The sequence below is a fragment of the Mercenaria mercenaria genome, chromosome 8, assembly GCF_021730395.1.
Source record: "Mercenaria mercenaria strain notata chromosome 8, MADL_Memer_1, whole genome shotgun sequence".
NCBI lineage: Eukaryota > Metazoa > Mollusca > Bivalvia > Venerida > Veneridae > Mercenaria > Mercenaria mercenaria.
The window spans coordinates 53,068,043-53,083,326 of NC_069368.1; the positions used below are offsets into that span (position 1 = coordinate 53,068,043).

General features: G+C 35.3%; 1 protein-coding gene across 2 annotated transcripts in view; it reads right to left on the bottom strand.

Annotated features, from left to right (window-relative positions):
* The window catches only part of LOC123566325 (ADAMTS-like protein 3), a 61,966-nt gene extending 47,409 nt beyond the window's left edge, over positions 1–14,557 (bottom strand). For both annotated transcript variants that reach the window (XM_045360301.2, XM_045360300.2), the window contains exon 1: positions 14,079–14,557. In XM_045360301.2, the coding sequence (XP_045216236.2) occupies positions 14,079–14,117 (39 nt within the window). In that variant the 5' untranslated portion in view covers positions 14,118–14,557. The remainder of the gene's footprint in view (positions 1–14,078) is intronic.
* Positions 14,558–15,284: the final 727 nt, after the last annotated feature.

Consider the following 15,284-nt stretch of genomic DNA (forward strand, 5'->3'; position numbering starts at 1 on the left):
CAAAAAGTGAAGTATGATATATTCAATGGCTTCTTTTTTTATGTCAGCACCAAGTGTAGTAGTAATGAAAATTTAGATTTTAGAGGAGCTGTAGGGTCATTTTAAGCTACTAATTCAAGGGTACACTGTCACCAAATATTTACAGTTTGACAGATAATGTGCATAAAGAAAACCCGGTATTTATGACATGTGAATAGTCTTGTATACATAATTGTGGCAACGTTAAATGTCGCAACGCCGCTAAATGTCGCAACCACCGTTATATGTCGCAAGGTTGACGTTAAATGTCGCAACCACCGCTAAATGTCGCAAAATCGCCTGCCGCTAAATGTCGCACCTTTAACGTTAAATGTCGCAAAAATTTGCCCATCGTTATATGTCGCAACTCCAACGCTAAATGTCGCACAGCAAAATAAGAGTTAAACAGTCTTTACAACTTAGAGATAAGATAAGAGGTAATGCATGTTTGCATGCATCAGTATGCAATGTGTTGATTTGGAAGGGCTGAAATGACCTTTTACTCTAATCTGCACGTTTGCTTTTCAGTGGTCCCGCACCATACATACGTTATATATTCTATATCTAAAGGTTTGAGCACTAACGTAGTACTCGCCACAGTACCAAATTTATTTCAGGTCTGAACTATGTAATTCTATGGAGTCCTGTTTAGCTCATGAGATATTAAGCTCGCGCTCCGTATTGTCGCGCGTTGTATCGCATGTCTTTAGTCGACCTTAAGGAGGTAGGTTACCTTCATATTTGTATGTGCGCATGTCCAACCGGAAGCTAACGTGACGATTTACGACGACGTTTACGACAAATTAAATGTGTTTGTATATTCATTCTCCTGAAAACAAATCATGAACCTGCCTCCGATCTGATACTTCATGGTTTAATAATGCAGAAATAATGAATCAATCGCCGCAGAAACGCTTCAAAACAATGTTGCATTAAAATGACGTCATTGACGTCATGACGTTACGTGTCAGTTACCGCGCAAAATTAATAGCTTTTATCTTGAAAGTACGTAATTCTGTGCATTTTCTTTATTTTAACTATCTTCAAATAACAAATATTTGCTGAAATATTTGTTATGAATCTTTTGCTCTGAATAATCATCAATATTTTGCTTCTTTTATGTAGTTATATCGAAACGTTATGCGGATTGTAAGAAAATGGATGATGGTAACCAATGTTATTTGGAATATAGTTGGATGAAAGGTTACTTGTAACGGCCATTTTCAAATAAAAAATCTAGCAGTTTGATTTGTATTACCTATTTTTCAGGTTCCGTTGATAATTTGTTACTTATATACTAAAAATAAGATCTAAAACTGTTCAAATTTTAGTAGAAAAATGTGGTTCTTTAAATTTAATTGATGTTACCATGGAAACGAAGCCCGTGACCTATGTATCTAAATGTAAAATTCAAAAGCGTTGACACTGGTCTATTTAAGAAACACAACTTCGGCTTTTTATTTTCATTTCAACAATATCCATAAGAATAATATCAGCATGCTGAACGATTTTTCCATGAAAAATGCCAGGCGAGGGGTACTGCCGTATGTATTCTAAGCTGTGAAATTGGTTTGAATAAATGCAAATAACAAGAAAATATAACTTACGTTAGAAATAATATGTTTTAAAGCTACATTAACTAGAAAGATAATCTTATTCAATATTTTTTTATAAGAAATTACGACAAAAAGTAAGATATCAGCTATTTTAAACATCTATGTTGCCATGGTTACTGTAAACTTTAAGAAAACTAGGGTACTATGTAAAGTGCATGGTATTTTGCTTCTAATATTTCCCAAATATTCCATGTTAGTCATTAACAGAATGCCACTTGGGCCGTCGAAAACCCCTATTTTTATACATAGTTGTTTAAAAATTCTAGAAAATGCGTTACCATGGAAACACGAGCCCCGCGACATATGCATTTAAAGCTTATATTAGACAGCTAACGTGCATACTAGGAAAATTAATATTTATGCAGACTTCTACGAATATCAATGAAACTAAAATACGCTGAAAAGTGTTAAATATCCGTATTTTCCTTCTTCTTTTAATATGAAATATCTTTAGAGGGTCATGTTCTTCAAACCTAGATAAAAATTGAAGTTGAAGGGACAAAGACAAACGAAATTGAGATTGTAGCAGGTAAAGCTCCATATTACACGAAATACAAACAAATGCTGCGGTTAAACTAACTTGAATTTACCCTTGTAACAAGGTAACCTACCTCCTTAATTTCGTTACACAACAGCCCGGGGGCCAGAAATTGTTGATGGAGGAGGGGGTGGGGGACCAGTTTAAAACAAAAGCGTCATCGGCGACGTGCGGTAGGTACGGGGTTTCTCTATTCGTATTTGTGGGAAAGTTTTTTATGTACAGGTATGAAATGCTGGCCTGTGGTGCATTTTTGTCTATTTTTTTGATGTACGTACTAGAGGGGCACTCCCCTTATTTTAGGTGGTTAGGGTCTTTTCCCATTCACAATTTTGAAATACAGGTATGGAATGCTGGACTTTAACTGCATTTTTTATTCAAAATTTCGGTGTATGGGAGGGGTTATCCCTGCCATTTTCGAGGGCTCAGCGGCTCTCCCCGGGAACGTTTGAAAAGCAGGTATAAAATGGTTGCCTCTGGTGCATTTTTTTGTCTTAATTTTAAGGTACTGGAGGGGTACTCCCCTCATTTTAAGGGGTCAAGGGTTCTTCCCCCTGGGGAATTTTGAAATATAAGTATAAAATGTTCGCCTTTGGGGCGGTTTGGGTCTACATTTTGAGAAAATATTATTTCCAAAGTAGTCGGGTGCAACTTAGATGAGTATAAGTCGCTACTAAACCAACAAGGATGGGGTTGGGGGTGGGGGATCGGCTCGGGCCGCGATCCGGGCCTGTTACACAACAGGATGTTTAACTACGCGACACGAAGACTGTAACTGTGTTTTGTACCACCTGTAGAAAACGAATATTTTCTATTAATCAGCCATGGATTCTATTTCTTTGTTTGGAGGTTTACATTTCAAATCATAAGGTAACTATCAAGCTTCAATGGCGAAGAAAGATCCTATGTGGCCCTTTGTACATATTTTTAGGTAAAGCGGGAATTTTGATATTATTTTACTTTTAGTCTCTTAAAATTGTTTGGTTTAGTCTCATTCCCTTAATTATCCTACTTTTCCGCCTACCCACACATAACCCCCTCTCTCTCCCCCCCCCCCCCCCCCCCCCCCCCCCCCCCCCCCCCCCCCCCCCATCCCCTTCAGAAATGTAAATATTTATATTTTCTATTAATTGTCTTTGTGCTGTGTGTTTGTGTCTTAGATTTCTGTGTCGTTATTCACCCCGTTCCCCACCCATACCCAACCCCCACAAACAAACAGTATCGTTACCAAATCGTATTTAGTTAGAAGAAACCTCAGAATATTTTTGTCCTAAAACACTGGTCCTATTACAAAATAATAAATATTTTTCTTGCGTGACTGTTCAAACAAGGTGGAACTCAGGTGAGCGATCTAGGGCCAACAAGGCCCGCTTGTTGCTATACGTAACAACACTTATCATTAAGATAATTATTTGTATTACATAACCCTGTTAATTTTTCTTCCTTCAAAAAAAGTAAATATACACAAGGAATTGATAGTCATAGTGTCATAGTGCGACATTTAGCGTTGGTGTTGCGACATATAACGGTGGGCAAATTTTTGCGACATTTAACGTTAAAGGTGCGACATTTAGCGGCAGACGATTTTGCGACATTTAGCGGTGGTTGCGACATTTAACGTCAACCTTGCGACATATAACGGTGGTTGCGACATTTAGCGGCGTTGCGACATTTAACGTTGCCACAATAATACAAGTTGTGTGATGCTATTAAGCCTAGATTGAAACGCCACTAACAGATTTTCCTCTGGCGGGATCAATATTTTCAACCGTCTTATGTTCTGAAGGATGTTCGAAAAGAAATGCAAGCAACTTCGCATTTATTCATCTAAGGGCTATAGTTTGACGTTTTAAATAACATAAGGGGCAAACTTCACTGGCTTTGATTAATAACCTACCAAAAATTGACATTTACTCTAAAACGTGGTATCTCGTAGTATAGAAAGATATGAAAACCCGAACAGAAGTTTGCGTAAGACAAAACTTTGGAATGAAAACAGTCACTGCTGTAGTGAAACAATACTGAAATACAAATTAGTACATGTATATGAAACAATGTAATAAAAGCCCCAAATCAACAATTTTCAAAAGAGGAATAGCGTTTTAATAGGAAATTTATTTACACACGACAAAATCCAACAAAATCTTAGTTTTTTTTTTAACGGAACAGTTTTGTGCTTTTCTGAATGTCTAGTAACCTTTATAAAAACCATGAAAACAGGGGTCAAAATGCCCATTTTTCTACCTGATATACTTGAGTATGGTGATAAAACATTTAGTCAAAATCAAGGGATTTTTTTCAAAATGAGCCCAGTTTACAAAATACAGACACAGTTGTTTATGTGTTGGTGTTGCTGCACTCCCTCCAAATAATTCTAACAGAATGTATAGGGATTGAAGGCATTTGAAGTACTCCGTTTGCTACATTTTCCATTGCAATGTCGATTTGTGGTGCTATACGGTGTTTGGCACCAACTGCATTTTGTGTAGGGATCTACATTTTATATTGTCACTTGACACATTATTAGATGTTGATAAGTTATAACCGAAGGCAGTTATAACAAAACTTCATTTTAACAGTACATTAGATTATGATCAAGCAAAAGGACAGCTTGAGCAACAAAATCATCATTATTTTAGAAATTTACCAGTTAAATTACCTTGTTGCAGAAGACAGAGCAGCAAGGAAAACACCTTAAGGGCCCGACGAAATAAGCCAGAAGACAGATATCAAAATAGCTCAGTTCTGGTTGGATTTAAGAACTACATATCATAGAGTCCTCCACCCATTCCGTTAGACACAATCAAAGAGGAAGCATAGCGTCCAACTGTAAAAGGGCTGAACACAAAACATGTGGTGTGTCTCAAAACAGTTGGGTCATAACCCATTTTAATAAAACGTTTAATGATTTTAATGAATGCAGCTGGAAAATTGCCATGACCCAAAATCTTACGAAGATCATAAAAATTGGGCTTTGATATACCTTCTCGCACAAGTGTCTTTGAATTGCTATTGTATTTTAAAACCAAATCTGAATTACGATAGTAAAATTTAGCAAAGTATTTACGTAGTTTCCCCGTACATGGATTCAGTGTTTTTCTTACATTTTCTGGTCCTTTGGGAACATGAAGTCCATTCAATATCTATTTAATATAGTTACACTTGAGCCGGTGCTAGGGAACGTGAGAGGTGTTGCACTTTCTATTACCAAACCAAGTCTGCTATTATCTTGCTTTGCGTTCTTTGCTTCCAAAGGATCGGAATATAGATTTTATTTGGTATGGAGGCGTACACCATTTGTTCTTCAGTCATATAAGTAATATAAATAAATGTATACATTTCTGATTTATACGCCTTACTCATTCATGGATGTCAATAAGTTGAAGTATGTACAGAACTTTTATGGCAAGCCGATATCATTTACACCAACTTTCTGCCACTTAAACTGAAATATTTTTGTTGTTTGTTTGCATTCACATTGCTTAAGTAAATCGAAGAAATACAAGTTGTTTGCCATTTGTCATAATAGAGTTTGTTCAAGATCATGCAAAATAAATCAATCGTGATATAAATGAAACCGTTGCCAAATAACCCAAAACGTACCTTTTTATCCTTTGGTGATCGTTTTGTGTGTGTTTTGTTCTTTTTTATTTTTGTTCTTCTTCTTTTATATCTTTCTTAGAAAAAAGTGCAATGTCATCCGCAATGAGACATTATGTAGAAATGGTTGTTACCACCAAGTCATTATTCACACATTAATTTTGTTTTTCTGGCAAACTTCTGAATCGTTCTTGTCAGTTTCTGAGCATTTAAAGTTTACACATCTCGTAAACGATGCGGTAAATTGTCTATAACATCTGGTATGAAAGAACACGCTCAGACAGTCAAGAGTAATTATAATCTTCCAATAACGACTTCGACAAAGAACTACTTTCTACTTCTTGCAGATTCAATATTCTTCTTTTAAATATGCTATAAATGAGCCGCGCCATGAGAAAAGCAACATAGTGCGTTTGCGACCAGCATGGATCCAGACCACTTGCGCATCCGCGCAGTCTGGTCAGGATCCATGCTGTTCGCTAATAGTTTCTCTCATTGCAATAGGCTTTGAATCCACGCAGTCTGGTCAGGATCCATGCCGTTCGCAAATGCACTATGTTGGTTTTCTCATGGCGCGGCTCATATTTTGTTGTCGAAAGCAGAAGGACAACTCAGTTTCCAACTTAAGATGTCGCTTAAAGCCATGAAAAGTTCTTCTCTCTTTATGCATTACTCTAGAATGTTACCATATCATCTGACTGCACTAAGCATTTCTTAAAATAAACGCTTTTTCATTAGTGCGAATATATCTTTTACACGCAAACAATGATTAAAGTTTGTATTGTCGGTTTATAGTGCACAGCTGTTCCACAGATTTATATGATCTCGCAAATATTACGGTGTTTTTAAAATAATAAATTTGACCAATATACTTGGATTTCGAACGTCAACATATTTTGATATACTTTTTTCACTACGCCATACAGGAAGACGTTCGAGGTTCTGCTGTTTTGAAAGTACATCAGATCAGTCTTTTGATTTTCGATTTACACGTTATGAGAATGGTATCGGTTCTAGGTGGAGGGGGATAGGGATCGCTCCGAAATAATTACGAAAGGACGAAAATCGCAAGAAAAAATGTTGTATTTTCATTAAAATGGTTCCTGTCAGAAGAATAAGGTTCAGTTATGTCTGAATTAAGTACAATGTTTTGTATTTGATTGACATATGAAAAACTAGCGGGTGTTTCGCCTGAATCTATTTGTGAAAATATACTTTGTTGTGTGAGAAGGTAGGGGATATGGGGAATGAAACCGATATTATATTATATCTAAATTTTAATTGAGTTCTCCGGTTTACCAATGGGATTTGAAATAGACTAACGATGATTTATTATATGGATAGAATAACTGTGAAAAGATGACATCTTTTCGTTCAGTTCCGTTCTGTCTGTGCGTGCAACTCGTGCTCTTGTTCTTCCGCGTGAGACAAACCGACAGAAAGAAAACAGCTAACGAACTTTGTCATCTTGGCACAAATACGACAGAACGAAATAAGTGGACATTAAACAATACAAGAGATCACAGAGTGATCTTGGCGCCCACCACTGAGCCGTTTTTTGAATGTTCCAAATTTCAAGACTAGCTGAAGGTCAAAATCAAGGTCAAAGTTCATTTCAGTAAACAAAACTGTGCATGTGGTCCATGCATGTGGTTCAAATTTGAAAGCTGTGAAAGTAGGTCACTAGATCAATTTCAAGGTCAAAGTTCATTTCAGTACACAAAACTATTCATGTGCTTCAAATTTGAAGGTTGTAGCTTGAGAAATGTGAAAGTAGGTACTAGGTAAAAGTCAAGGTCAAATTTCAATTCAGAACACAAAACTACGCATGTGGTCAAAATTTGAAGCCTGTAGCTTGAGAAATGTGAAGGAAGGTCACTAGGTTAATCTCAGGGTCAAAGTTCATTTCGGTACATAAAACTATGCATGTGGTCCAAATTTGAAGGCTGTAGCTACTGAAATGTGGAAGTAGGTCACTAGATCAATTTCAAGGTCAAAGTTCATTTCAGTACACAAAACTACTTCATTTCAGTACACAAAACTATGCAAGTGGTCCAAATTTGAAGCCTGTAGCTTGAGAAATGTGAAAGTAGGTCAATAGGTCAAAATCAAGGCCAAATTTCATTTCGAAACATAAAACTATGCACGTAGTCCAAATTTGAAGCCTGTACCTTCAAAAATGTGGAAGTATGTCAAAGTTTATTTCGGTACACAAACTTATGCATGTGGCCCAAATTTGAAGGCTGTAACTACAGAAATGTGAAAGTAGGTCACTAGGTCAAGATCAAGGTCAACTCATGTGAAGGTTCATCTAGCCACTCAAAACTATACATGTGGTCCAAATTTGAATGCTGTAGGTTATGGACAAGAAGATTTTTAAAGTTTTTCCTTATATAAGTCTATATAAACCATGTGACCCCTAGGGCGGGGCATATTTGACCCTAGGGGGATAATTTGAACAAACTTTGTAGAGAACCACTAGATGATGCTACATTACAAATATCAAAGCCCTAGGCCCTGTGGTTTTGGACAAGATGATTTTCAAAGTTTTTCCCTATATAAGTCTATATAAACCATGTGACCCCCGGGGCGGGGCTATATTTGACCCTAGGGAAATCATTTGAACAATCTTGGTAGAGGACTATTAGATGATGCTACAAACCAAATATCAAAGCCCTAGGCCCTGTGGTTTTAGACAAGAAGATTTTCAAATTTTTTCCCTATATAAATCTATGTAAATTATAAAAATATACAAAGGGCCATAACTCACTCAAAAATTGTTGTGTGCACCAGTCTGATTTTCAGGGGGACATAACTTGGGTACCAATATATCATTCTGACAAAGTTTGGTCAAAATCCCCCCAGTAATTTCTGAGGAGATGCGATAACGAGAAATTGTTAACGGACGGACGGACGGAAGGACGGCGGACCACAGACGCAGAGTGATTTGAATAGCCCACCACCTGATGGTGGGCTAATAAAAATATCTATATTACGAAGCTGGCAGATTCAGTTTAACTGTCCAAGATACGCATCTAGAAGGGGCACAACAATTATTTTTCACCGTCAATTCAGCTAGATGTCTTGATAATTTCGTTTTAATCTTTAAAAATAATTTTGACAAAATATGAATACTGAATATTCTAAAAATTATTCTAACACGATCCGCAGCAATTGCTATATAAACATATAGCGAAATCGCCTTTACATGAATCTACGATAAAATATGGTTGGCTGTTACATTTCAACCCCTATGATTGTAACATAAGAGATTCTACTTCAGTTCCATTACATACGAATTTTTTCAGGGCCAAATGGTTGAAAACAACATTTCAAAAACATAAATATAATAAAAAGTCATACTGACCTATGTGTAGGTCCGTAAAACACGCTCTGATCTCTACGAGCGAATTCAATTAGCTTAATGACATAAAGTATGACGTCATAATGATGTGACGTCATATAGAAGTTAATCTCGTCACTCGTAATACAGGGTCAACTCGCCTATTTTGATGATTCTGTTCATAATTAGTTTGCGAGCTGTTAGATTACTAATTTATAAATACTTCTCAAAATTCTGATAAAAAAGAAACAAATATATATACGTTCCATTGGCTATGCAACACTTTCTAACCATAGGGGGTAAATTGTAACAGCATATGACCCGAATGACGTATTACGCTGAAAATGTAGTACTGTAAAATGCGAATTATTTGCGTTGTTAGAATCGAAATAATAAATATGTTCCAATAATTTTATCAATTAAAGTGGCCTTATGCGCATCTTACTGCACATAGTGTGTTTTTGGTGAATGTTTTATAAAAGCAATTTTCGGTTGCTGTGCATTTAAATGTGTTAAATTAACGATAATGCCGTGCAAGTATTTGAAGTTGATGCTGTAGAAATAAAGAAACTGGACTATAAAATAACAGTTCTTTTCTTCAATCTCTTACACAGTGATCTCCCTTACCTATAGATAGAGATTTCTGAAGTTGAAGGGAAGCAACTCTTGCGTGCAGTTCGACTTTTCTTAAAAAGACTGCCCCAGTCAAAATAATAAAAGCCATATTTGGAAACTTATTATTTCGTACTGGTTACAGGAAGAGTTTAGTATATTGGGTTAAAAACTATAATTTCCTCCACACTTTATACACACACATCTATTTCAGCTGGATTTTTACTTGAAAAATGCACATAATTCCACTTTAATAAAACATGGGCAGTCGTTTGGATGCAAATAATTAAATCACTCGTGCTGCGCACTCGTGATTTAATTATTACGCATCCAAACTCCTGCCCATATTTTATTAACTGATAAAATATAGGAACAGATTTATTATTTCTTAAACAAATACACATTTTAGAACTTGATTGTGCGCGCCAAAGTTTAATGGTTAACTTAATGTGAAGTAACTTTAAACTTGCTCTAAAGAATTATCTGTTGTAAAGAAAATATTTGCGATCTTCAATTCAGTTGTTCTGGAATAATAATTTAAGGTATGCATCTTATTATGCAATTTATGCCAGTTGAATTGTAAAACGCAATATAACACCGAGATTTGTTAAATAAATGCACATGGTGTGAAACTATTTACGAGATATTTATAACTTGTTCAGGCTAAATAAAGAATTTAAGGCTAGTGAAGTCTGGTATATTCAGTGGTTTAAACATGGTCTTCAAATAGAGGAATAGTATGTTCTAAAGCTAATCATGTCTTCTAATATGAGTAGGGGTACTAGTACCTTGCGAAGAGAGATAAACAGAGAAAGACAGTCAAATAAATTCAACTGTTGTGATGCGATTAAGCAAAGGTTGGTATGACACAGATTTAAACCCTATGTTCCGTTGACTGTTTTAAATGAGGTTACCTGACCTGATATTCACACAAAGAAATGCATGTCGACCATTCGTCACGGTCGAAAAAATGCCGCCGACGAATGAGGACAAAAATGCAGACGACAACATATAATACACACGACAAAGAAGAATGTCGACGCCGAAGAAGAATGCCAACGACTTCGAAGAATTTTGACGGAGAAGAATATCGACAACCACTAGCGTACCCTTTTGTTCTCGAGTTTGTTGTTGTTTTCGTTTGTTTTTTTTTTTTTTTTTTTTTTTTTTTCGTTTTTTTTTTTTTTTTGTATTTTGTCACCTTTTTATTTTTTATTTTAGACAATGTCATTCGCCATGAGGAATTATGTAGAAATATATGTTACTACATACCTGCATATACCTAGCAAATATTTATTCATTAATTTTGATTTTCTGGCAAACTTCTGAATCGACCTGTCGGTTTCTGAGCATTTTAAGTTTACACATCTCGTAAACTAAAGTATAAATGATGCGGTAAATTGTCTGTAACATCTGGTATGAAAGAACACGCTCAGACAGCAAAGAACAGTTATCATCTTGCAATAACGACTATGACAAAGTACAGCTTTCTACTTCTGATAGATTCGATACTCTAACATGTATGATGTATTTTTGGTTTTGGAAAAAAAAGTCCAGAAGAATATATCAGTTTCCATCGTTAAATGTCGCTTTACGTCTTGAAAAATTTGTTTTCTTTTGAAAACATCATTCTAGAATGTACCATATAATTTGACTACACTAAGCACCCCTTCAAATAAACGCTTTGTCATTAGTGTGAATATAATTATCTCTGTTCTCCGGTTAACCAATGGGATTTGAAACAGACTAACGATAATTTATTATATAGACGGAACAACTGTGAAAAGACAACGTCTTTTCGTTCAGTTCCGTTCTGTCTCTGCCGTGCAACTCGTGCATTTGTTCTTTCGCGTGAGACAAACCGACAGAAAGTAAAAAGCTAATGAACTTTGTCATCTTGGCACAAATACGACAGAACAAAATATGTGGAAATTAAACAATATAAAAATGTTACAATTCAGTTGAACTGTCCAAGATACGCATCTAGAAGGGGCATTCTGTTTCGTAAAACTTTTCACCGTCAATTCAGCTAGATGTCTTGATAATTTCGATTTAATCTTTAAAAATAATTTTGACAAAATATGAATACTGAATATTCTAAGAATGAACAAATGTACATTTTAAAACTTGATTGTGCGCGTCAAAGTTTAAGGTATAGGAACTTTAAACTCGCTCAAAAGAATCCAGACTTATCTGTTGTATAGAAAATATTGCGATCTTCAATTCAATTGTTCCGGAATAATTAGTAAAGGTATGCATCTTATTATGCAATTTATGCCAGTTGAATTGTAAAACACAATATAACACCGAGATTCGTTAAATAAATGCACATGGTGTGAAACTTTTTACGAGATATTTATAACTTGTTCAGGTTAAATAAAGAATTTACGGCTTCAGTAATTTAGAAAGTGAACTCTGATGTATTCGGTGGCTTAAACATGGTCTTCAAATGGAAGAATAGTATGTTCTAAAGCTACGCATTCAAGGGTTCAGTGTCTTCTAACATGAGTAGTGGTACTAGAGAGATAAACAGAAGAAGACCGTCAGATAAATTCAACATTTGTGATGCTATTACGCAAAGGTTGGTATGACACAGATTTAAACTCTGTTCCGTTGACTATTTCAAATGAGGTTACCTGACCCGATATTCCTTTACAGAAATGCATGCCGACCGTTTAACATGGTCGAAAAATGCCGACGACGACGAATGATGACAAAAATGCCGACAACGATTAATATAGATGACAATGAAGAATGCCGACGCCGACAAAGAATGCCAACGACGACAAATTATAACAAAGAATGCATACGACGGAGAATACCGACCGCCATAAAGAAAGCCGGCGATTAATGCCGACGACGATAAAAAATGGCGAAGAATGCCGACGACGATGAAAAACTGACGATGATGAAGAATGCCAATGAAAGAAACACCTAAGGCAATGGAGAATGCTAACGACTACGAAGAATGACGACGACGTGAGACTTTGAGTGTGGGCAGGATTTGAACAGCAAGTGGAAATCATTCATATCAATTTTCTGCCACTTACAAACGAAAAATCCCTGTTTGTTTACACGATAACTACTTAAGTAAATCAAAAAACCTCTTAATCAATCCCAAATGTAAAAGATGTTTACCATTCATCAACATTTCATGATAGGGTTGGTTTGTTAAGTTCATGCTAAATAAATTGACCTTAGTAATATAATCGTTACCAGATAATCTAACACGCACCGTTAACATTAATTCAATCGTTATCAGCTTTTGAAAACGATTTAACATAATGTCAGCCGCCATCAGAAATGATTTACTTTGTGTGCCAGTATCTACCTAGCCAGTACTCACACCTTTGTTACGAGATGTGATGAATTCTGAATACTAAAGTTTACTTATATTGCACGATGCCGTAAAGTGTACATAACATATGGTATATGGATGATATAGTTTCATTTTTTCATAATAATTATCGAGCAATGCCGATTTAAAATCAAAATGCATTTCACTATTTCTGACAGGTACAAAATCATAGGCAATAGTCAGTGTGAATTTGATTGTGAAAAGCAGAAAGACGATTTTTATATGTCGTAGAAAGTAATGAAAATGATCTTTTAGTAAAATAAACGCCTGTAAGTGTTTCTTTACACATTTCTGTAGTTTGTATGTTTTTTTTTTTTTTTTTTTTTTTGTTTTTTTGTTGTTTTTTTTTTTTTGCACAGAAGCATTTCCTTGATTTTTTTAATCCACTTTTACATTCAACTTCAGTACAATTTGTTTACATTGTGCAGCTGGTTTCACATATTTAGATGATGGCACAAATAGTTAGGGGGTGAATTTGACGTAAACAGTAAAACGTTCTATAGCTCTTTCAAGTAAAAGTACTATAACACAATTTTTTTCATGGGAAATGGAAAGTAAAACATTCAATGAAAATTTGACTTGGAATTTAAAGAAAAAACTAAAGAGATTTATTATATAAACACTAAAAATATCCAGCCCACATATAAACAGCCAACTCATATATCAATAGCCAACATACATATTATAAATAACTAACATACATATAAATAGCTAGCTCACATATAAATAGCGCATTCAGAGTATTTTTTTTTATTTCTCGTCTTTTAAATGAATGAATTTGAATGGCGGGTCTAACTTGACGCTTTGGTAACTTTATCATCGTACAATATTTGCACTCTGTAAAGTAACTGTAAAATTTGGATATATTTTTGACTGCTTGTGTCCATACTGCACATATTTTTCATGTTTCAAATCATAGTACCTCCCCAGTCATCCCAACCCCTGACTTACAACTTTCTCTACAAACTAAGATATAAGATTAAAAATACGTACCATGTGGCATATCAAAAATCCTAGGAAATGGCACTTCATTATGTTATTCCAATATAACGTCTTGAAAATATGCGTTAATCTGCCATTTGAACCGCTGATTGAGGTATATATATCCCTGGTTCAAATAAAGCATTCGTAGATCTCCTTGAATCTCCGGTAAATCAAAGTCATGCTGTTAATGATTTACGTAACAGTACATTAATAGCGTTACAATATAATCACATACTTCAGATAAAATAGTAAAAAGTACATCTCCATTTTCTTAAAATATCTGACACTGACAAAAATAAATATGTTGGTTGCTAAATTCTTCCTGTAAATTCCTAATTAAATCAGTATGCCGGCGTTCCCAGCCAGCATTACACAATTACCCTATTGATGCTCTAGACTTGAAATAAATGAGGTTTCACCTACACCGTTCAGGTATCTAACATACTACTTTATGGCAGCAATTTATCGCTCTATCGCTTCACATCGGCCTTAACCGGTGTTTAAACTAGATTAGACTATCTTAACATTTTATATTCTATCATATTTGCATTTCATATTGAATTCTTTTTATGCATATCTTCGTATATAGTTGAATTACTTCATTAAATACGATTAAGAACGCAAGTGAAAACCCAAATAGATAAAACTGCACAAAATAAATAAGAATTTCATTTCTATAAAAGCATTTACATATGCGAGGGCGGAATAAGTGCGTGCTTAAATATTTCAAACCTATTAAAGATTTGTTTATACACAAACGTGATCGAGATCTGGCTTCGATTTTCCAGAATCCGGTATAGAAGACAGAGAACACGTGAAAATGTACGCCTATTTTCTTAGACTTTTTGTTTTAACCACATCAAAGCCAGGCACAATACTGAGTACTCGCCCAACTAGACATTTACTTTTTAAAATGTAGACGGTTTGGAAATTGGTCAAATTTCGAATCGAGAGCCGATTTTTTCTGACCGTTTTCTCGTATCTTAATCATGTCTTGCCATAAAGCACCTACAAAACGTACGAATATGTTAAATCGATTATTTATTGTTGAAGAAAAGCTTTTCGGTTTAAGCGCGCGACGGTATGGACGATGGATTCGGTACATGTATAAAATAGATTTCGGTATTGACGTGATTTCTGGATACGGTATGGACGGCGAATTACGAGATTGAAAACGGCAAAGGCCTTTGATATGATGTAAATAACATTCTAACA